The sequence below is a fragment of the Neolamprologus brichardi genome, chromosome 18, assembly GCF_056152115.1.
Source record: "Neolamprologus brichardi isolate AB-2024 chromosome 18, ASM5615211v1, whole genome shotgun sequence".
NCBI lineage: Eukaryota > Metazoa > Chordata > Actinopteri > Cichliformes > Cichlidae > Neolamprologus > Neolamprologus brichardi.
Window position 1 is genome coordinate 5,390,254 of NC_142121.1, and position 24,672 is coordinate 5,414,925.

The window sequence follows — 24,672 nt, forward strand, 5'->3', positions numbered from 1 at the left end:
TAAAAACAGAACAGAACTATTAATGAGAACAAACAGTAGGAACACAGTATCAGCAAACATCATGGCTTAAAATGGAGAGTAAAAATAAAAAAATAAATAAAATAAATTAGTAAAAAGGATTTCCTGTTGACGTGTTATTGGTCCTTACTTGTCTGCAGCACCTCCAGGATGTTTCTTATATGTTCTGGTTATTTTTGCACCAATTTTAGTTTCTGTCAGTAGGAAGTTCAAGTTCAACTCAGTGTGTTTGTTTGTTTTTTTCAAACTGATACCTGACCTTGAACACCTTTAAAAAATACATCTGTCAATAAAGCGATGATATAAAATGCTTATATTAGTACTGAAAAACCCTGCATACCCACTTTACAAATATAAATAATTATATAAATCCACAGCTGAACTGGAGGAGCAGCTGATCTAGTTCACTCATGTGTTTCTGGACTAAGAGTTGGAGCAAATACCTTATGATTCAGTGATGTTTGTTTTTGTTAAATATTTTGTAGATCCAAGAGTGAGTTTGACTCATGATGATGATGTTCAATTAAACAAAGTTGGTCACAAATTCTTCAAAGCTGTTTATTAAGAATATATTCACTTGGACTCATCAGAGAGGCTTGTGATCCAAGGGAGCCATCAACTGGACAATTACTGACATGACAACAAAAAAGCTAAGTACAGAGGGGGGAACAGAGGTGAAAATGCTTGCTTTAAAGGATTGTAATGTTTCCTTTTAAAATAAGTCTCTAAGGTCAGACAAAGGGACAGAAACTCATAGCATTCGACCAGCCCAATGACAAAACTATAAGTTGTTTTTTAACATCTACTTTTTCATCTATTTCGTACGGAGCCCCGCAGGGGACATGGGAGAAAAAAAATTAAGACGGACTTTTGCGAGATCTCGCAAAACAAACTCGGGAAAAGTTGAATTCTCGCAAAAGTTGAATTCCAACAATGGCGGCAGCTACTTAGTTGTAATATTACTCTTTCTGGGTCACAAAATACACTTTTAAGATATTTTGAGGCGTGAATGTAGTTGTGTAAACGCCTGCTCGGTTTACAAGACATCAAAAGTGCTCCGACGTTTTCGGAGATCTGACACCCACCATCTCGAAGCTAACGGGAGGTCGAGACCTACTACAGCCGGGAGGAACACCGCTGTCCCGGCACATCGTGCCTCAACCTCCCGGTCGGCTTCGAGCTGGCGGCCTCCGAAGAATGCGGCTAAAACTTTTGCGAGATCCCGAGTTTGTTTTGCGAGATCTCGCAAAAGTCCGTCTTAATTTTTTTTTCTCCCATGTCCCCTGCGGGGCTCCGTAATTTCGCAGTCACAGTCAAAGTATAAACATTGGCACGCTTTGTCTTGTGATTCTGCTGCTAAAAAATTACCATGTGCAAAGTACCGGACTTTAAGGCTTTGACTTGATGCCAATGGCCTGAGGAGGACAGTATTACCCTTGGACATGTGTAGTCTGCCGTCTATTCAATAGAAGAACAAGAAGCGCGGAAATGGCACAACTCGTATCGCACAACTGTCTTCAGTTTCTGGGAGAGTTTAACAACGAGAGACTGATGATGCAGAAGAAATCTCCGTGGTTAAAAACATTAAAAACAGTCGTCCAGGATGATGAGATCAGCCATTGGCTCAGACTGCTGTATATCAGCCGGAGACCCGAGATTAAGTCACGCAGCAGGTATGTAAAACTGTGATGTTCTCAATGAACTAACACAGGAATGATCTGAGCTCAGTCTGTAAGCTAACAGGCTAAAATCAGAGAGCAGCTAATCAAACAAGTCCGTCCCTTTTTTTAAAAGGTCAACTTTTAACAATAGACATTCATGAGACACATCAAAATCAAACAGGGAGGGAAAGCTTCGGTTTTCTGCACTGTGCCACAGTTCGCTGTCTGCTTCGGTTCACGATGCCTCACTCCGGGGCTACAGACAGTTCTCTGCCGCCTGTGGTGCTCCTCACCTCCGTCTGCACCCACAGACTTCCCGAGATGGAGGCAGGCCGGCAGGGACTTTGAGAGATGGGCTTTACTTTCAAAAATACCCCTTAATCAGGGTCTAACTCACTAAAAGATGGCCATATGTCTCTCTCCAACTTATCTCTTTTAAGTAATTGTTTTTTTTTAATTGAAATGAAATTAATTGTTCAATAAAATTATTACATTTATAATTTAATTAAAGTTAAATTAATCAAGGTGATTTTGACTTTGCTAGTTAACAGGAAGAGAAACAAACTTACACAGGATAAAATGAAATTTGGACCCAGCAGAAAACGTCAGATCACAGACAAACAGAAACATTCCTCTTTGGCTAAAATAAACTGCAGATTATTGCTCATCTGCAGTTTTAATCATGGTGAATAATTTATGATTCAGCCAAGTAAGATTCTTCTGTGTGGAGGTTTTTCCCCTGTCAAAAGGCATTGACCTTTACCTTCATCTAAACATGGAATTTAAGTCATGTAGTTGCCGTTGTTTGTTTTTAAAGAGGTCATAATATCTTTGTGATAGTAGAAATTTATCTTCAAAGTAAAAGTTATAAAGTGAATTAATAAGACTTTCCAAAAAAGAGAGGGAGTCACATGGTGCTTCTGAAACATTTGTACAAACCTCTCTCACAGCCCTGCTGATTGAGGCTGCACCTTTACCTGTCTAATCTTTTTCTTTTTACTTTGTTCCTCAAGTCCCACATCAACATGAAGTGTAAGGAGGAGGAAGATCTGGCTGGCCAGCAGGTCTGCAACCAGGAGAGGAACTTCAATCTGGACCAGGAGGACACAGAGCCTCCACAGATCAAAGAGGAACAGGAGGAACTCTGCATCAGTCAAGAGGGAGAACAGCTTGTAGTGAAACACGAGGATGAAGGCATCGTCGTCTGGACCGGGGAAGAGCGGCTCAGACAGCTGCATAACATCTGGAAACCTGAGAAAGATTTACAGAGCACCGGTAAAACTGTAATCGCTTTTCTGAAGTGTTAACATTAATATTAAACCTACAGTTTGTATCAGTCAGATCTATTTAATGTGTATTCGTGAAAACATGACAGGGAGTTTTAAATGGACTGGTTCTTATAAAGCGCTTTTCTACTCAATCTTGAGCACTCAAAGCGCTTTACAAAACTTGTGCATTCACCCATTCGCACAAACACATTTTTCTTAGTGCTTTCTACCAACATTCAGACACATTCCACAAATCAAAGAGCAACTTGAGGCAACTTGGAGTTAGTATCTTGCCCAAGGATATTTGAAATGCAGACTAGGTGAAGCCGGGAATCGAACCGATCAGTAGATGATCTGCTCTACCGCCTGAGCTACAGCCACCCCTAATAGTGAAGATTATTTTGAAAAATATCAAGATGTAGATCAGTTTCTAGATCAACTCCAAAATAGATCATCAGTCAGTCAGAAATAAGTGAGTTCTTTTTTGTTTTAAAGGTTTTTTTTGGTAAATAAATGGCCTGTATTTGTATAGCGCTTTTACTAGTCCCCCCAAAGTGCTTTACACACCCAGTCATCCACACACTGGTGGAGGCAGCTACAGTTGTAGCCACAGCTGCCCTGGGGCAGACTGACAGAAGCGAGGCTGCCATATCACGCCATCTGCCCTTCTGGCCAACACCAGTAGGCGGTAGGTGAAGTGTCTTGCCCAAGGACACGACGACCGAGACTGTCCGAGCCGGGACTCGAGCCGGCAACCTTCCGATTACAAGGCGAACTCCCAACTCTTGAGCCACGATCGCCCCAGTTTTACTCTTAATGTTGCTGAAGAATGTCAGAACTCAAGTTCTCATTTGCATCAGAGTGCACAAATAACTTCATTTTTACACACTTTTAATTTCACCTGCAAATGTGAGCAACATGCCCTCATTGCAGACCAAGGTTATTATCGTTAACGAAAACTAACGAAATAACGAAAACTAGAAGTGAAAAAACATTTTCGTTAACGGAAATAAAAATAAAAACAAAAAAAGGAAAACTAACTAAAACTATAATGAGTGTTCACAAAACTAAAATTAACTGAATTTATAGCAAAAATGTGTTTAGTTTTCATTGATGTGTGCGTGTCATACAAGAGTCAAGGGTGAAAATGAAGTTTAGTTTCCAGATTTTTTTCTTGTTGTGTCTCATTATGCCAGCAGGTGGCAGCACGTTAGTCGAGTCGTCTGTGTCGCTGCTCCGTCCACGCGCAGAATCATGTCAGGAAAAGTCGGGAGAAAGCGCCAGAGTCCAGTTTGGGATTACTTTGAATATGACTGTGTTTTGGATAAAGCAAGTGTCTTGTAGTGGAAACAGACAAATTATGAGGGACATTTCTAAAGGGAAACAAATCCCACAAACCTTAAAGTGCACTTGAAAAGCTCACACAAGAAGGCTAACCTAGCTTAGCTTGAGAAGGTAAGGGAGCACACTCAACCCTCATCCCCAGAAAACAGAAGCTAACCCCAGGCAAGGCAGCGTGATGCATCCCGAGACAACAGGACGGGGATATCTACACAACTGTGTGAGTCTATTACCTTCAAAAAGTTTATCAATTCACTTGAACCAAAATTACGAACAGCCGGTGCTGCGAGAGTTAATAGTCTCATTGGGGCCAAGATATACGTTTTATAGTTGCCTGGTATCAATGGTTGTTCATCTGCCTTTATTTATTTATTTATTTAAAGAACCCATAGGTGGGAATGTGAGTTGTCTGTCTCTGCGTGTTAGCCCTGCGACAGACAGGCGACCTGTCCAGGGTGCAGTATGGTAGCTGGAATAGCAACATACCCAAGGATGAGCAGAATGACTGATATGATGAAACTGGGATTTTGTTACACTTAATTATTGCAAACACAACTAAAACTATAACTGAAACTAATCAAAACTAAACTAAAACTAAGGATTTTCAAAAAATAAAAACTAAACTAAACTAACAAACAATTGGTAAAAACTAATTAAAACTGATATAAAATTGAAAATCTGAAGTCAAAACTAAATAAAAATAAAAACTAATGAAAATTGCAAAACTATTAAAACCCTGTTACAGACTTTAACTAAAACTTTATTTTATCTTCTCAGAAGTGTTTTTCTATAATTACATTTTTTTTATTGTTCGTTTAGACCTCCACCAGCAAACTACCTGTAAGGAGGAGGAGTTTGTCGCCAATCAGCAGGAGAGGAACTCAAGTCTGGACCAGGAGGACCCAGATCCTCCACAGATTAAAGAGGAACAGGAGGAACTGCTGGAGGAGATTGTACTGAAGCAGGAGATCAATAGTTTTATGGTGACTTCTAGTTTTGAGGAAAGTGACCTCAGTGAATCAGAATCAAACGATGACCAGCTCCTTGCTCTTCACTTTCCTGAACCAGAGCTTGAGGAACAGGAAGAAAACCAGCATGTGGACTCGGGATCAACTAGAAATGCGGAGCTGAAGAAAAGGAGACGTCACAAAAACAGAACAGATAAGTCTCGGAGTGAAACTGATACAAGTAAAAAATCTGTAAGCTGTGACATTTGTGGAAAAACTTTTCAGTGTAAATCCAACCTGACGAGACACATGAGAGTTCACACAAGTGAGAAGCCACAATCTTTTAGCACCTGTGGGAAAAGATTCATTTGGAAATCAGGATTGGAAACTCGCGTAAGGATCCACACAGGTGAGAAGCCATATTTTTGCATCACCTGCGGGAAAAGATTTAATAAGAAATCCGGATTTGAAAGTCACGTGAGAATCCACACAGGTGAGAAACCGTATTTCTGTAGCACCTGCGGGAAAAGATTTGGTAAGAAATCAGGACTAGAAACTCATTTGAGAATCCACACCGGTGAGAAACCGTATTCTTGCAACGTCTGTAGGAAAGAGTTTAGAGACTTGTCGACTATGAAAAGTCACAGAAGGATCCACACAGGGGAGAAACCATATATTTGTAGCTCCTGTGGGGAAAGATTCAGTTGGAAATCAGGACTGAATTTTCATCTAAGGATCCACCCGAGTGACAAACCAAATCACTGCAGCACCCGAGGTAGAAAATGACCTCATGCTCCAAGTCATGGTACATTTTCTGTCCACAGCAGTGAAGAGCACTCTATGTTGTTTATTCCAGCCCTGACTTTGTTTCTCTAAGTTTGATTTTTTTTTATTGGTCTTTAAAGGTGACACAAATATTTATTGAACAAAGATGCTCTTTTAATATTTACCACAGAAACTTGTATTTCTTCTTCAGTGTAGAAGAAAACAAACATGAAAATGAGTTTTTCATCACTTGTTTCTTGATGTGATTCCTCTTTATCAGCCAATAAATAAGTTTTAATACACAGAAATAAAGTTTTTTATAAAAAAAAAAAAAAGGTTCAAGACAAGTATAGCATTTTTATTTAAATATGTTTTCTTTGTGATTTTTAAGGAAGGTACTTCAGTATGGCTTTGTCCTGGTTTAGATTCTTGTCCTGTTTCTTCACAGCCTGGGTAATGTGTTACGAGATTTGATTAAAATTTCTTTTGACTAATTTTGTCTATATCCCTGCAATATAAAAGCAGTCATGATTGCCATATTGGCTCATGATAAGTATTTATGTCATAAATGCAAGTAAACTCATTGTTTGCTAACTCTGTGTGTGCAGTTTGCTTCATAAGTACAGAACTTAAACTTAAACTTATCCATCACAGATGTAGATACGAAAATATAATATAATAAATAGAATATAACATACGAAGCTATTCCCATATGGTCTAGCGGTTAGGATTCCTGGTTTTCACCCAGGCGGCCCGGGTTCGACTCCCGGTATGGGAACTTCGTTTTTCAGCTTCAAATATCTCGGAGTTCACATCACGCAGGACCTGTCATGGTCCTGTCACATCAACACCGTGGTGAAAAAGGCCCGTCAGTGTCTCTACCACCTCAGACGCTTGAGAGACTTCCGACTGCCCCCCAAGGTGCTCAGGAACTTTTACTCGTGCACCATAGAGAGCATCCTGACGGGAAACATCTTAACCTGGTTCGGGAACAGCACCATGCAGGACAGACGAGCTCTACAGAGGGTTGTGCGTTCAGCTGAGCGCACCATCCGCTCAGAGCTCCCTGACCTGCACTCAATCTACAGCAGGCGGTGCTGGACCAAGGCCAGGAAGATCGTGAAGGACCTCGGCCATCCCAACAACGGATTGTTCTCTCTGTTGAGGTCAGGAAAGCGATTCCGCTCCCTGAAGACCAACACAGAGAGACTGAGGAGGAGCTTCTTCCCGCAGGCGATACGGTCTCTCAATCACACCACCACACAGTACTGACCCACACATATAGTTCTTACACACACTGGACACTCTGGACTTTGTTTACACTTCATCACTTAAATCACTTTAAGCATATTTGCACTGCACAAGACACTAAATAATGTGGATTGCACAACACTGGACATTATATTCCTCATTTCCAGTTAATACTTGTACAGCTGCTGTTATTGTGTGTATATATATTTATATTTCTTCATACATTCTTATATATTTCTATACTGTGTATTGTGTATTTTGTTGTACAGTTATTTTATTTTCAACTTTAATTTATATATTTTATCTTATTCTTTCCCAGTTAAATTTACCCTTCATTCTAATTTGTGTTGTACAGTTATCTCATTCTTAACTTAATTTTTATATTTTATTTTATTTTATTCCTTCCTGGTTAAATTTACCCTTTTTTATTTTCATATTTATTTCCTATCTTATTCATAGCCTTTTCTTTTTTCTTTAGGTCACGAGCAGTTGTCCAAGCATTTCACTGCATATCGTACTGTGTATGACTGTGTATGTGACAAATAAAAATTTGAATTTGAAATTGGATCAACAGGGAACCATAAATTCTACATTTGGATTTCTGGTTATTATTTCTACCTGATTTTCATTATATCGACCTGAGTAGGGCAGCAACGGATGTGAAGAAGAAGAAGAAGAAAAGAAGAGAGCAGAAATGAAATTCTAGGTCAGGGGTCGGCAACCTGCAGCTCTTTAGTCCTTATAATGCGGCTGCGCGTGGTTTGGGAAAATAAATTAGAAGTATTTAGCTGAAGTGTATTTTATTTATGTTAGTTCTTTTTTAACTTGTTCTAAATTGGAAGATTATTGTGAAATTGAAGTATTAAAATAAAATTATATTTTATTATTTTTTCATCGCTCATAATAAGCGTCACACTCGTAGAAGCCGGTGTACCCGCCGAAACGCCGTGCATTTATCGAGACTTTCAACCCCAGGTAGGCCAGTTATGGATCTTTGGATCCACATTATGTCAGCAGCTGTTCTCCACCGTGAACTAAGTTAAAAACAAACACCGCTCACGCCTCACAGATGACAGCTTACAGTCCTGCGTAAAGATGAAAGCCCCGATCTGCAGACGCTGTGCGCAGAGGTTCAGGACCAGAAGTCTTATTGTAAACATATCACGGCAGACCCGACGATGTTTGCATGAACACGCTTTTCAGCTTCTCTTTATTGACCACTTTTCACACACGGTTGCTGTACGCATACAGCCGGCTGTAGCTTTTCAGCTCACAGCCCGACACACACCAACACAACAGCATAGATGGCACAGACGTTAAAGCGCTCAGGTGCAGCTCAGGTGCGTCCGCCTCCCCTGCAGCGGCGCTGCAGACCACGCCCCGCCACACACATTAACCTGGTAAAATACATATTTAGGCAGAATTTTTCATCTTTTAGCAGCATAGAGCTTTTTTTCCAATTATTTTTTTAAAAGTCAGGTCAAGGCTACAAAAGCCCAAAGGAGATATAAGGGTGGCGGCTCACAACAGTTTTTATTTGCTGGATCATTTTAGTTCAGCTTTCCTTTTGTTATATTTCTGATGAACGGAACAAAATACTAACCAAGACAACCAAAACTACAAATACTGAATAAAAATACAGAATAAACTCAAGATCAGTATGGTATATTTTACTCACATATCACTTATTTGTTTAATTCATTATGTTGTTATTCTTATGATTTACAGAAAATTCAGATTTTACGTTACTCTAAGATCATATTTTATTGTTTTATGTTGTAGAGGTGGCACACACTCAAGCTGTAGATCAGCAAAATGAGCATGAAAAGGTTTTCATTCCTCTATTGACCTATAAAGAGGTCTTGCTATATAAGATTAAAGCTGGAACTGACACACATGAGCCCAAACATGTTGTATTATTGTGGACCCTGAAGCCACTGCATGTGTTCTTCAGAAAGATTAAACTTTCCTGTACTGTTGGTTCTGTTTAATTCTGATTATTCTTAGTTTTTTGTTCAGTTAGTTCAAACTAAACTCCCATTGGATACCAGGTGTTCATTTAAAAAAGCTGCAGGTTCAAATGTAATAGCAACATTTTTAAAAATGTGTCTCTAAGCATAATCATTGCTTTTATTCAAATCAGCCATAACTCATATTTAATTTGATGTAGATTTTCCCTCATTTGCATATTGTCTGACCTGCTGTCTACTATTGCATTTTTTTTATCCTTGCACTCACAAAAGATGCAGTGAAGCAGCCGAATGTCAAGATTTTAATGTAATTTAATTCAAAATTTATTGTAGTACTTTGATTAAAACCGAATCAAAAATCTTGTGATTATTTCCAACTCCACATTTTTATTCCTGGACTCTAACTCCAAAATAAAAATAGCTTTGCATGATTAACATAAAAAAAAAAAAAATCACATTAAAATAATTTCCTTATTTATTTTGATCTGCAACCCATTACTACATCTTCTGTATGGAACAAACCATTTCAGCTCCTCTTGCTTTCAGTCCACTTTTAAGCTAACTATCTTCTGATTGACTGCCCCTTAAAAACAGAAGGTTTAATTAGCACCTGGGGAGGGTTTCTATTTTTCATAATTACTGCTTATTCCATAGGTTCTTCCCCCAGTCCTTCTGTATTCTCTGTGACAATTTTGTGTCCCTGTGTCCCGTGGTTAATTACTTTATTTTGAAAGTCCTTCGTCAGTATCAGGTGGACACTATTCAGCTGTTCCCCAGGTGTGTCCTCCCTCTTGCGTTTATATTGTCTGTTTCACCCATTATTTCTTGTCATGTCATCGTCTTATTACTGATTTGACAAATTAATTTCTGCTATATATCACATCACAACTGTGCAACCAACATGAGAGTGGAGGGTTACAAATTTGCTGGTTGGCTAGTAAGTAAAGTTGAATTATATAGCACTTTTTAAGACTATAACCTGTCACAATGTGCTTTACAAAGAATAATCAAGTTGCAGAACTTAGCTGGATTTTTTTGTAGACATGGCCAAATGAAGCTTTCTGAAGTTAGTATTGAAAACTGTTCATAACTCGAAGCTTTTCAACACAGTCCTCTTTAACGGCATCTGGTGGCCAAAAACTTGAATCTACAACGTAGGATTAACTGCTTCATTATGTTTGATGTCATGTGACAGTTCTGTCTGATATCGGGCTGATATGCCATGGTGTTTTTCCTTTTGCTTGTGACTTCTTGATGTTTTATATTAATTAAAATAAAAAATACTTCATATATAACAATGTGCAACACAATCTTATAATAGGTTGGGAGTAATGCTTGTGCTGTGAGGTCCCTGCTGCCACCTGATTATATAATTAACCAGTGGACAGGTACGTTTATATAATATACTATAACCTCTATAAATATAAGTATATGTATATCATGTTTCTTATGTACATTTTAAGCCTGGGAGCAGAAATGCTGATGATCTGGTTTTTATTTAATAATATGGAGAGCGTCCTTTCTTCCTGGCTCCATGTCTCTAATTATGTCACACAGTGATTCGCTCTCTATTGCACAAAATCACCAAAACACAGCACAAATCCCACCAATGATTCAATGCCTTATAAACCAACGAGTCAGGAATTGAAGCAACAGGCTGAATGAAGCTCCGAATGTCATTGATCACACGACTCTGTTCAGGGAAACCAAGCCTCGGCACAGTGTTTCTGAAGCAGTGTGTTGATTTTTTGACACATATGCTGGAGCTTCAGCCATCACTACTTTTTTTTTTTACATTCTTTCTTAAATAAATAAAAAGGTTAAACAAAGATTTAGATCACTTATTAAATTAGGTTACTCGTGTTCAAACGATAGACAATCCCTCTACTGTCTGATTACACTTTATTTACAACAAAGAAAAGTAGAAAATAAAACATTAAGCTGTTGTCAGGAAGTTGAAACTCAAACATTGGAAAACTTTGATTAGAAATCACCTGCATGGTAAGTATGTATGGAGGCTCAGAGACATACTGAGCCTCCATACATACTAACCACTAAGTGCAATAATTACTGACTGTAGAGAGGAAGCTGGGAGCAGCAGTGAGTGCACCTGTAGGAAGTTTCAAAGGAGGTGACCAATCAGTAATGTGGGAGTGTGGAGAGAGGAGCGTTGTGAGGGGTAGTGGGTCACAGCCCAACAGAACAAAACATTGCTGCACTCATTATCGGTGGATGGGAGCAGTTCTCATGATGTTTAAAGCTGCCATCTATGAAGACAGACAGCAGGCTGAAAGCTCAAGTTACTGTAGAAAGCAGGAAAAGATCAGGTTTAGTGCTGCAGAACTGCTGCAGTCTGAGCACAGATGTTAGGAGTATAGCAGGGTGCGCTAGAGCCTCTCAGGTGACTCCATCCATGAGCCCTGATGACACAGTTTAGGTATGTGGAGTTCTGTTTATGTTCCCCTAATGCCCATAAACTTTGGTCTAGTCAGAGTGTTTATACTGGGGATGATATTGGTTTTATATTGTGTTGTCTATACTTTCTAAATAAGGCAAAGTGCTGTGACAGTAAACTTTCTTGACTCTAAATTTCAATGTGCACCCTCATTCTAAGCTGAATACAGTTGAGCTGAGACAACTTTTAATTTATTAAGGTTTAAATGTCAAAAGCAACTTGGACAGCAAAACAGAAGAGGGCAAAAAGGACCAGGGTAGCATCCAGTCTGCCTAACATAAAAGGAAAAGATTATGAATGTCAGTAAGTGTTGGCTAATTTTCTAGTATACCCAAAATAAATTTGGAAATTTCCTCCATTCCTTATTCTGTCTTTTACTCTTCTTGACCAAAAGTTTAAAATGTAGAGAAAAAGATTCCCATCTTGTTGGTCTATCAGTCTCTGATAAGCTGTCAGTAATTTGTGTTCATCTGGACTATTTGAATGAGAAAGAAAAGCAATTAGTGCAGCAAATTTACGTGAGAAAGTCAGGTGATTTTTTTTTTAAACACAACTCTGACAAGTATTTTAACTCAGAAATTATCTCTGCTGTAAAAAGGGTTGAACAAATACTCTTCCTAGAATAAATTACAGCCTGATAACCCTCCCTCTTCTTCCTGCTCTCTCACTTAGCACCTCCTCTCTCTCCACCTATTTCCTTGTTTCCTCCCGATTCCTCGACAATCTACACGTGTGTTTGAAATGTAACCAATGAGGTGACGTGGAAAAGCTGACACTCCCCATTCACTGCAGAAATTCATGTTGTTATTGTCAGAGCTCAGACCAGTTTCAGGTATACGGAAGTGAAACTCACACAGTCACTGACACTGAGACGAGAAATGGCGCAGAAAGGAGTTCAGCTGGACCGAGAAACTTTCTCTTGTTCGATCTGTTTGGATCTACTGAAGGATCCGGTGGCTATTCCCTGTGGACACAGCTACTGTATGAACTGTATTAATGGCTTTTGGGATGAAGAGGAAAAGAAGAAAATCTACAGCTGCCCTCAGTGCAGACAGATTTTCACACCGAGGCCTGTCCTGGTGAAAAACACCATGTTAGCAGTTTTAGTGGAGCAGCTGAAGAAGACTGGACTCCAAGCTGCTCCTGCTGATCACTGCTATGCTGGACCTGAAGATGTGGCCTGTGATTTCTTCACTGGAAGAAAAATCAAAGCAATGAAGTCCTGTTTGATGTGTTTGGTTTCTTACTGTGAGAAACACCTTCAGCCTCATTATGATGTGGCTCCATTAAAGAAACACAAGCTGGTGGAGCCCTCCAAGAAGCTCCAGGAGAACATCTGCTCTCGTCATGATGAGGTGATGAAGATGTTCTGCCGTACTGATCAGCAGAGTATCTGTTATCTCTGCTCTGTGGATGAACATAAAGGCCACGACACAGTCTCAGCTGCAGCAGAAAGGACTGAGAGGCAGAGAGAGCTGGAGGTGAGTCGACAAAACATCCAGCAGAGAATCCAGGACAGAGAGAAAGATGTGAAGCTGCTTCAACAGGAGGTGGAGGCCATCAATCAGTCTGCTGATCAAACAGTGGAGCACAGTGAGAAGATCTTCACTGAGCTGATCCATCTCATCCAGAAAAGAAGCTCTGATGTGAAGCAGCAGATCAGATCCCAGCAGGAAACTGAAGTGAGTCGAGTCAAAGAGCTTCAGGAGAAGCTGGAGCAGGAGATCACTGAGCTGAAGAGGAAAGATGCTGAGCTGAAGCAGCTCTCACACACAGAGGATCACATCCAGTTTCTACACAACTACCCCTCACTGTCAGCACTCAGTGAGTCTACAGACTCATCCAGCATCAATATCCGTCCTCTGAGCTACTTTGAGGATGTGACAGCAGCTGTGTCAGAGGTCAGAGATAAACTACAGGACATTCTGAGAGAGGAACGGACAAACATCTCACTGACAGTCACTGAAGTGGATGTTTTACTGTCACAACCAGAGCCAAAGACCAGAGCTGGATTCTTAAAATATTCACGTGAAATCACACTGGATCCAAACACAGCAAACAAATATCTGTTATTATCAGAGGGGAACAGAAAAGCAACAAACATGAATCAACAACAGTCTTATTCTGATCATCCAGACAGATTCACTGGATGGCTTCAGGTCCTGAGTAGAGAGAGTCTGACTGGACGTTGTTACTGGGAGGTGGAGTGGAGAGGGAGAGTTTTTGTAGCAGTCGCGTACAAGAATATCAGCAGAAAAGGAGGTAAAGAATGTGTATTTGGATATAATGACAAATCTTGGTCATTAGATTGTAACAACAACAATTATACATTTTGGTACAACAACATCCAAACTTGTGTCTCAGGTCCTCGTTCCTCCAGAGTAGGAGTGTACCTGGATCACAGAGCAGGTATTTTGTCCTTCTACAGCGTCTCTGAAACCATGACTCTCCTCCACAGAGTCCAGACCACATTCACTCAGCCGCTCTATGCTGGACTTTGGGTTGGAGACATGGCTGAGTTGATTAAAGTGAAATAGACTGAAGTCTTTCATATTGTTGTAAGTTTAAATCTGTATTTTAGTTCCCTTTTAGTTTCTCTCCATCATTATTGTGGTATTTATGTGCTGCACATAAATCAGATGTCAGTCAAACATTATGGGCAGAACCTCGACATCTTCAAGATGTTGTTTTGATGTTTTTACGTTTTATAGGTGGAGCTCTTTCCTGTGTCTGTTCAGCCATGGAGACTATCAATGCTTATGAATATTTTTATTTTAAAAAATTTCTCCACATGAAAACATAAACTTCTCTATCTTCTACATGTTTACTGAATAATTTTTTTTAGGTATTTGTATGTTGTTGTTTCTCTTCACTGATCTTAACAGAGAAGTCTACAGACCTTCCTTTATCACACAGATTTATTCTCATTACTTTGTACATTTATAAAGAAAACAATTAATTACAGAGCAATAAGAAATTTTAAGAAAGTGCACTATATCATAATTTATAGTAAAGTGTATTAAAGCATCGTTAGTTAGTCACTTATTTAGTTTGGAGCTGTATCATCTGACACTGTGGAAACATTTCCTCCAGCTTCAGCACAGAATGTTAAAAACAGAACAGAACTATTAATGAGAACAAACAGTAGGAACACAGTATCAGCAAACATCATGGCTTAAAATGGAGAGTAAAAATAAAAAAATAAATAAAATAAATTAGTAAAAAGGATTTCCTGTTGGCGTGTTATTGGTCCTTACTTGTCTGCAGCACCTCCAGGATGTTTCTTATATGTTTCTGGTTATTTTTGCACCAATTTTAGTTTCTGTCAGTAGGACGTTCAAGTTCAACTCAGTGTGTTTGTTTGGTTTTTCAAACTGATACCTGACCTTGAACACCTTCAAAAAAAAATACATCTGTCAATAAAGCGATGATATAAAATGCTTATATTAGTACTGAAAAACCCTGCATACCCACTTTACAAATATAAATAATTATATAAATCCACAGCTGAACTGGAGGAGCAGCTGATCTAGTTCACTCATGTGTTTCTGGACTAAGAGTTGGAGCAAATACCTTATGATTCAGTGATGTTTGTTTTTGTTAAATATTTTGTAGATCCAAGAGTGAGTTTGACTCATGATGATGATGTTCAATTAAACAAAGTTGGTCACAAATTCTTCAAAGCTGTTTATTAAGAATATATTCACTTGGACTCATCAGAGAGGCTTGTGATCCAAGGGAGCCATCAACTGGACAATTACTGACATGACAACAAAAAAGTTAAGTACAGAGGGGGGAACAGAGGTGAAAATGCTTGCTTTAAAGGATTGTAATGTTTCCTTTTAAAATAAGTCTCTAAGGTCAGACAAAGGGACAGAAACTCATAGCATTCGACCAGCCCAATGACAAAACTATAAGTTGTTTTTTAACATCTACTTTTTCATCTATTTCGTACGGAGCCCCGCAGGGGACATGGGAGAAAAAATAATTAAGACGGACTTTTGCGAGATCTCGCAAAACTAACTCGAGATCTCGCAAAAAAAACTCGGGAAAAGTTGAATTCTCGCAAAAGTTGAATTCCAAAAATGGCGGCAGCTACTTAGTTGTAATATTACTCTTTCTGGGCCACAAAATACACTTTTAAGATATTTTGAGGCGTGAATGTAGTTGTGTAAACGTCAGATACCTGCTCGGTTTACAAGACATCAAAAGTGCTCCGACGTTTTCGGAGATCTGACACCCACCATCTCGAAGCTAACGGGAGGTCGAGACCTACTACAGCCGGGAGGAACACCGCTTTCCCGGCACATCGTGCCTCAACCTCCCGGTCGGCCTCGAGCTGGCTGCCTCCGAAGAATGCGGCTAAAACTTTTGGGAGATCCCGAGTTTGTTTTGCGAGATCTCGCAAAAGTCGGTCTTAATTTTTTTTCTCCCATGTCCCCTGCGGGGCTCCGTAATTTCGCAGTCACAGTCAAAGTATAAACATTGGCACGCTTTGTCTTGTGATTCTGCTGCTAAAAAATTACCATGTGCAAAGTACCGGACTTTAAGGCTTTGACTTGATGCCAATGGCCTGAGGAGGACAGTATTACCCTTGGACATGTGTAGTCTGCCGTCTATTCAATAGAAGAACAAGAAGCTCCAGATTGAGGGTCTCAAAAAGACGATTGATTTTGTGTGCGCGGAAATGAAAGATATGAAGGGGAAAGTTTGCGACTTGGAAAAAAAAGTAACTAAAGAGGAAGGTCGAGTGGACAACTGCCAACAGAGAATATCTGAGTTGGAAAGATATTCCAGGAGGTGGAATCTCAGACTACATGGAGTCAAGGAGGCTGAGAAAGAAGACGTAAGGGGAAAGGTGACTGTGATATGCCAGTCTGTTCTGCCAGAACAAAATCATAGGCTGCCTGACGTCATCGACACCGTACACCGACTCGGAGCCAAGCGACAAGGTAGCACCAGACCTAGAGGCATCATCGTGCAGTTCACCTCCCGAATCTACAGAGATGCTGTATGGAAAGCAGCCAAAACATCCTCCTACCTGCAGGACAATCATTTGAGGTTCGCTGAAGATCTGTCCAGGGAGGACAGAGAACGTCGTGACAAACTGTGGCCGATGATAGACAAAGCCCGTAAGGAGGGTAAGCCGGCTTATTTCGTGGGAGGCCGAGGATTCATCAGTGGATCAGAAGTTTTCCCTCCTTCATAGAGATGCTTATTTAGTCTCCGAAATGACTTTTCTGTAAGCTTGTTTACATGGTGAACTTGATATTTTCACCCTCAGGTTAAAGTTTTATTTTGTGTTGAAGAGTGTGTTTATCTATAAAAAGCTATATTTAAACCATAATAGATAGTTAAATACTGTATTTTTATAAGCTTAGTCACTCAGGGTTTTTACTGTTCTACTACCTAAATTGTGCAGCACCCGGTCCCCTTATCCTATAGATCTATTCTTAGCTGTAGAAGTTTAGAACTTACTTTTTCTCTTTCTTTTTTCTAATAACTTTGTCTTTTTCATTTGTTTCTCTTAATACCAGGGGTTTAAGACAAACCTGTAAACGCAAAGCTTTGTTTTTGTTTGCCAAACAATTTAAAACAGATTTTTGCTTTTTCCAAGAGAGTCATTCCACACCTGCTGATACAAATTTTTGGAAATCACAATGGGGTAATGAAGTCTGGTTGTCCCATGGCTCTGAGCGTTCTGCTGGAGTTGCCACGCTTAAAAATTATTTTTCTGGAGATGTGTTACACTCTGACTGTGACACCTTAGGACACTACCTCTGCTCAATAATCAGACACAATAACAGTACTTTCATTGCAGTAAATATATATGGTTAGAATAATAAAACTGAAAATGATAAATTACTTGACTCCTTAGAAGAAAGAATTAATTTCTGGCTCTCCAAATACCCAAATTCAGTCCTTTTAATTGGTGGAGACTTTAACATCGCTTTAGACAATATGGTTGATAGGTGGCCTCCAGGGCAGCAGTCTTCATACAGTGCAAACTTAAAAAATTTTATGGGAAAATTTAATCTTGTGGATATTTGGAGAGAAAAATTTGCAGATGATAGAGTCTTTACATGGAGCAATAAGACAGGATCCAGGCAATCACGTATTGACTTTTGGCTTGTTTCTGACTGTATTGATAAAGATAATATTACCGTTAATATACTTGCCACCCCTCTCACTGATCATAGAGCAATTCACATTAACGTCCAAATGTTTACATTGGATAATATACCTCATAAATTCTCTTATTGGAAGTTAAATAATTCTTTACTAAAAGATAAAATAGTTAACATGCAGATTAATAAATTAATTGTTTATTATTGGAACAAAGCTAACAGAGAGAAGTCCTTTTGTACCAATTGGGAACTTTTTAAATTTGAAGCATGCAAATTCTTGAGAAGATATGGGAGTCAAATTGCTAAATTAAGGAAAGCTGAAGAACAAGAAGTAATAAGCAGAATTGCCTCTTATTACCAGAAGTCCCCAGAAGAAATCTCAGACGAAGATAAATTAAGTTTACTAGAACTTCAAAATAAATTGGACGGTTTATATCGACGCAAGGCTGAGGGTGCTTTCATAAGATCCAGGAAGAGGTGGCTGGAGGAGGGCGAACAGAATTCTGCTTACTTTTTCAGGCTTGAAAAATACAGATCGAAAACAAACTCTATTCACCAACTAAATATTAATGGCATTGTCTCTGACAATCCTAGAGAAATTTCACATTTCTGTGCCGAATTCTATACTAAACTATACAACTCAAAATATAATGAGGATGTCTCAACAGGATTTTTCAATAATATTAAAAACCTAAAAACTATTGTTGTGGAAGATAGAAGTTATTGTGACAGCCCTCTGACTGTGGAGGAAGTTTGTAATTCCATTTCTGCACTTAAGGCCAATAAATCTCCCGGCACAGATGGTTTGACTGCAGAGTTTTATAAATCATTTTCTAATCTCCTGGCTCCGTTTTTACTGCAGGTTTTTACAGAAAGTATAGAGAATAACACCCTCCCTCCTTCTCTTACTCAAGGTCTCATAACACTTATTCCAAAACCAAACAAAGACTTACTCTTTATTGATAATTGGAGACCCATCTCCCTGCTCAATAATGACTATAAGATTATGGCTATAATACTTGCTAACAGAATTAAAGAGGTCTTGGAAACAATTATTGATGAGACACAATCAGGCTTTATGAGAAACAGACACATTTCTAATAACATTAGACTGGTTTTGGATTTACTTGATTACTCTGATTTGGTACCTGACAATAGCTTCATTCTCTTCCTGGATTTTTATAAGGCTTTTGATACAATTGAACATCAATTTATTTTCCACTCTTTGGAAAAATTTGGCTTTGGAGAGTTTTTCTGTAAAGCTGTCAAAACCTTATACACAAATGGCAATAGTTCTATTAAAATGATTAACGGCTCCACCCCGAGATTTGACCTGAAACGTGGTATTCGCCAAGGATGTCCTATTTCACCATATTTATTTTTACTTTGTACACAAATTCTTGCAACTAATATTTCAAACAGTGTTGTACAAGGAATCACCATAGCTGATAAGGAGCTTGTCATCAGCCAGTTAGCCGATGACACCACACTCTTCTTGAAGAATGCCAACCAAATCCCTCCAGCTCTTACTATGATTAGGGATTTCTCTGAGGCCTCTGGTTTATGCCTAAATCTAAAAAAGTGTGAGTTACTAGCAATTAAAGACTGCCCTGCAAATACTATCTGTAATATCTCTGTTAAACAAGAAGTCACATACTTGGGACTGTTAATATCCAAAGACCAAAAATCAAGATGCTCTTCAAACTTCACTCCAATTATACAGAAAACCCTAAAAAAGTTCAACCAGTGGCTGCAAAGGGACTTGTCGTTGAAAGGTAGAGTGTTAATTACTAAAGCTGAAGGAATATCCCGATTAACATATGCTGCTCTCTCCTTACATCTGGATAAGAAAATTAGTAAAGATATTGACCGTATGCTCTTTGATTTTATATGGAAAAACCGTACGCATTATATTAGAAAAACTGTTGTGATGAATAAGTACGAATCAGGTGGGCTTAACGTCTTAGACTTTTCTACTTTAAATAACACTTTCAAAATTAATTGGGCTAAACATTTTCTTAAAAACCCTACCTCTATCTGGAACTTTATACCATATCATATTTTCTCTCGTTTTGGTGGCTTTAATTTTATTTTAAATTGTAATTACAATGTTGAGAAACTTCCTGTAAAGCTTTCATCCTTCCATAAGCAGGTCCTCTTAGCGTGGACCCTCATTTATAAACACAACTTCTCACCTCACAAATACCTTATCTGGAACAACAGAGATATTTTATATAAAAATAAATCACTTTTCCTGGAAACTTGGGTCCAAAATGGGATCTTATTGGTGGCTCAGCTGGTTAATAAAGAGGGACAACTACTTACTTACAACGACTTTATTGCACTATATAATTTTCCAATCAGTGTTCAGGAATTCTTAATGGTGCTTGGTGCCATACCCTCAGGGACTTTAATGTTATATAAAAACACTGACAGCTCAATATCTACCTCAGTCACTCTCCCTGATCCAGCTGAGTCACCAATAGGAAAAATCTGCTTTTCACAGGAACTTGGTAACAGCAATAAGAGAATACGTAGTTTATTCCAAGAAGATATCGTCTCTCTCCCATATATAATATCTTATTGGAACCGATATGTTCCAGATATCAAGTGGAAGACAGTCTGGATGATCCCCCATAAATATTTGATTGTAAATAAGGTGAAAGAAGTCCCATTTAAAATTCTACATAAATGTTATCCAGCCAGTCACTACATGGTAAAATTTAAAAGGGACATAAATACTAATTGTACATTCTGTGGGGATCATCCAGAAACTGTGACACATCTTTTTTGGTACTGTTCTTTTACACAGAGATTCTGGAAGGAATTTAGCAGGTTTGTTATTGTCCATATTTTAAGGGAGTTTTCTTTACGATGGGAAAATGTTTTATTCTGTTTCTTTAAGTTCCCCAAGAAGTATGATAAATGTTTTTTTATGATAAATTTGTTAATACTTTTAGCTAAATTTTTTATCCATAAATGTAAGTTTACTAACAAAGCACCATATTTCTGTCATTTTTTTAAGGATGTGGAAATGTACATTCAATCAATATCAGACTCCACCAACAAAAAGGCTCTCAAAACAATATATGTATGTGAATTTTTGCGTGTATTCTTATAATTGTTACCTTTTTTTCTTTTACCCCTGGCTTTTTGTGTTCATGTTCTGTTGTTTTGTATACTTCATCTGTTCGTATGTTGTATACTCATTGTTTGTTAAATAAAGTTAAAAAAAAAACAAAAAAACAAAAAACTAACTCGGGAAAAGTTGAATTCTCGCAAAAGTTGAATTCCAACAATGGCGGCAGCTACTTAGTTGTAATATTACTCTTTCTGGGTCACAAAATACACTTTTAAGATATTTTGAGGCGTGAATGTAGTTGTGTAAACGCCTGCTCGGTTTACAAGACATCAAAAGTGCTCCGACGTTTTCGGAGATCTGACACCCACCATCTCGAAGCTAACGGGAGGTCGAGACCTACTACAGCCGGGAGGAACACCGCTTTCCCGGCACATCGTGCCTCAACCTCCCGGTCGGCTTCGAGCTGGCGGCCTCCGAAGAATGCGGCTAAAACTTTTGCGAGATCCCGAGTTTGTTTTGCGAGATCTCGTCCGTCTTAATTTTTTTCTCACATGTCCCCTGCGGGGCTCCGTAATTTCGCAGTCACAGTCAAAGCATAAACATTGGCACGCTTTGTCTTGTGATTCTGCTGCTAAAAAATTACCATGTGCAAAGTACCGGACTTTAAGGCTTTGACTTGATGCCAATGGCCTGAGGAGGACAGTATTACCCTTGGACATGTGTAGTCTGCCGTCTATTCAATAGAAGAACAAGAAGCGCGGAAATGGCACAACTCGTATCGCACAACTGTCTTCAGTTTCTGGGAGAGTTTAACAATGAGAGACTGATGATGCAGAAGAAATCTCCGTGGTTAAAAACATTAAAAACAGTCGTCCAGGATGATGAGATCAGCCATTGGCTCAGGCTGCTGTATATCAGCCGGAGACCCGAGATTAAGTCACGCAGCAGGTATGTAAAACTGTGATGTTCTCAATGAACTAACACAGGAATGATCTGAGCTCAGTCTGTAAGCTAACAGGCTAAAATCAGAGAGCAGCTAATCAAACAAGTGCGTCCCTTTTTTTAAAAGGTCAACTTTTAACAATAGACATTCATGAGACACATCAAAACCAAACAGGGAGGGAAAGCTTCGGTTTTCTGCACTGTGCCACAGTTCGCTGTCTGCTTCGGTTCACGATGCCTCACTCCGGGGCTACAGACAGTTCTCTGCCACCTGTGGTGCTCCTCACCTCCGTCTGCACCCACAGACTTCCCGAGGTGGAGGCAGGCCGGCAGGGACTTTGAGAGATGGGCTTTACTTTCAAAAATACCCCTTAATCAGAGTTTAACTCACTAAAAGATGGCCATATGTCTCTCAATTAAAGTTAATTAACGTTAAATTAATCACGGTGATTTTGACTTTGCTAGTTAACAGGAAGAGAAACAAACAGGATAAAATGAAATTTGGACCCAGCAGAAAAAGTCAGATCACAGACAAACAGAAACATTCCTCTTTGGCTAAAATTAAATGCAGATTATTGCTCATCTGCAGTTTTAATCATGGTGAATAATTTATGATTCAGCCAAGTAAGATTCTTCTGTGTGGAGGTTTTTCCCCTGTCAAAAGGCATTGCCCTTTACCTTCATCTAAACATGGAATTTAAGTCACGTAGTTGCCGGTGTTTGTTTTTAAAGAGGTCATAATATCTTTGTGATAGTAGAAATTTATCTTCAAAGTAAAAGTTATAAAGTGAATTAATAAGACTTTCCAAAAAAGAGAGAGGGAGTCACATGGTGCTTCTGAAACATTTGTACAAACCTCTCTCACAGCCCTGCTGATTGAGGCTGCACCTTTACCTGTCTAATCTTTTTCTTTTTACTTTGTTCCTCAAGTCCCACATCAACATGAAGTGTAAGGAGGAAGATCTGGCTGGCCAGCAGGTCTGCAACCAGGAGAGGAACTTCAATCTGGACCAGGAGGACACAGAGCCTCCACAGATCAAAGAGGAACAGGAGGAACTCTGCATCAGTCAAGAGGGAGAACAGCTTGTAGTGAAACACGAGGATGAAGGCATCGTCGTCTGGACCGGGGAAGAGCGGCTCAGACAGCTGCATAACATCTGGAAACCTGAGAAAGATTTACAGAGCACCGGTAAAACTGTAATCGCTTTTCTGAAGTGTTAACATTAATATTAAACCTACAGTTTGTATCAGTCAGATCTATTTAATGTGTATTCGTGAAAACATGACAGGGAGTTTTAAATGGACTAGTTCTTATAAAGCGCTTTTCTACTCAATCTTGAGCACTCAAAGCGCTTTACAAAACTTGTGCATTCACCCATTCACACAAGCACATTTTTCTTAGCCAACATTCAGACACATTCCACAAATCAAAGAGCAACTTGAGGCAACTTGGAGTTAGTATCTTGCCCAAGGATATTTGAAATGCAGACTAGGTGAAGCCGGGAATCAAACCGATCACTAGATGATCTGCTCTACCGCCTGAGCCACAGCCACCCCTAATAGTGAAGATTATTTTGAAAAATATCAAGATGTAGATCAGTTTCTAGATCAACTCCAAAATAGATCATCAGTCAGTAATAAGTGAGTTCTTTTTTGTTTTAAAGGGTTTTTTTACTCTTAATGTTGCTGAAAAATGTCAGAACTCAAGTTCTCATTTGCATCAGAGTGCACAAATAACTTCATTTTTACACACTTTTAATTTCACCTGCAAATGTGAGCAACATGCCCTCATTACAGACTTTAACTAAAACTTTATTTTATCTTCTCAGAAGTGTTTTTCTATAATTACCTTTTTTTATTGTTCGTTTAGACCTCCACCAGCAAACTACCTGTAAGGAGGAGGAGTTTGTCGCCAATCAGCAGGAGAGGAACTCAAGTCTGGACCAGGAGGACCCAGATCCTCCACAGATTAAAGAGGAACAGGAGGAACTGCTGGAGGAGATTGTACTGAAGCAGGAGATCAATAGTTTTATGGTGACTTCTAGTTTTGAGGAAAGTGACCTCAGTGAATCAGAACGTAACGATGACCAGCTCCTTGCTCTTCACTTTCCTGAACCAGAGCTTGAGGAACAGGAAGAAAACCAGCATGTGGACTCGGGATCAACTAGAAATGCGGAGCTGAAGAAAAGGAGACGTCACAAAAACAGAACAGATAAGTCTCGGAGTGAAACTGATACAAGTAAAAAATCTGTAAGCTGTGACACTTGTGGAAAAACTTTTCAGTGTAAATCCAACCTGACGAGACACATGAGAGTTCACACAAGTGAGAAGCCACATTCTTGTAGCAACTGTGGGAAAAGATTCAGTTGGAAATCAGGATTGGAAACTCACGTAAGGATCCACACAGGGGAGAAACCATATATTTGCAGCTCCTGTGGGGAAAGATTCAGTTGGAAATCAGGACTGAATTTTCATCTAAGGATCCACCCGAGTGACAAACCAAATCACTGCAGCACCCGAGGTAGAAAATGACCTCATGCTCCAAGTCATGGTACATTTTCTGTCCACAGCAGTGAAGAGCACTCTATGTTGTTTATTCCAGCCCTGACTTTATGTTTCTCTAAGTTTGATATTTTTTTTATTGGTCTTTAAAGGTGACACAAATATTTATTGAACAAAGATGCTCTTTTAATATTTACCACAGAAACTTGTATTTCTTCTTCAGTGTTGAAGAAAACAAACATGAAAATGAGTTTTTCATCACTTGTTTCTTGTAACAACCATGATGTGATTCCTTTTTATCAGCCAATAAATAAGTTTTAATACACAGAAATAAAGATTTTA

General features: G+C 39.1%; 3 protein-coding genes and 1 non-coding gene across 4 annotated transcripts; all 4 read left to right on the forward strand.

Annotated features, from left to right (window-relative positions):
• Positions 1–868: 868 nt before the first annotated feature.
• On the forward strand, positions 869–6,092 carry LOC148097462 (uncharacterized). Its single transcript, XM_087832142.1, has 3 exons — positions 869–1,691; positions 2,693–2,954; positions 5,108–6,092. Exons 2-3 carry the CDS (start codon positions 2,705–2,707, stop codon positions 6,019–6,021), a joined length of 1,164 nt encoding a protein of 387 aa, XP_087688268.1. The 5' UTR covers positions 869–1,691; positions 2,693–2,704; the 3' UTR covers positions 6,022–6,092.
• A 614-nt stretch (positions 6,093–6,706) lies between these two features.
• On the forward strand, positions 6,707–6,778 carry trnae-uuc (transfer RNA glutamic acid (anticodon UUC)). Its single transcript has one exon. It is a non-coding gene; the product is annotated as a tRNA-Glu (tRNA).
• A 5,758-nt stretch (positions 6,779–12,536) lies between these two features.
• LOC148097464 (tripartite motif-containing protein 16-like) lies at positions 12,537–14,603 on the forward strand. The gene has a single exon (XM_087832150.1). The coding sequence runs from the start codon at positions 12,555–12,557 to the stop codon at positions 14,211–14,213; it is 1,659 nt and encodes a 552-aa protein (XP_087688276.1). The 5' UTR covers positions 12,537–12,554; the 3' UTR covers positions 14,214–14,603.
• Positions 14,604–21,093: 6,490 nt separating this feature from the next.
• On the forward strand, positions 21,094–24,672 carry LOC148097465 (uncharacterized). The gene is made up of 3 exons (XM_087832161.1): positions 21,094–21,834; positions 22,759–23,017; positions 23,699–24,672. The coding sequence occupies exons 2-3, from the start codon at positions 22,771–22,773 to the stop codon at positions 24,358–24,360; spliced, it is 909 nt and encodes a 302-aa protein (XP_087688287.1). The 5' UTR covers positions 21,094–21,834; positions 22,759–22,770; the 3' UTR covers positions 24,361–24,672.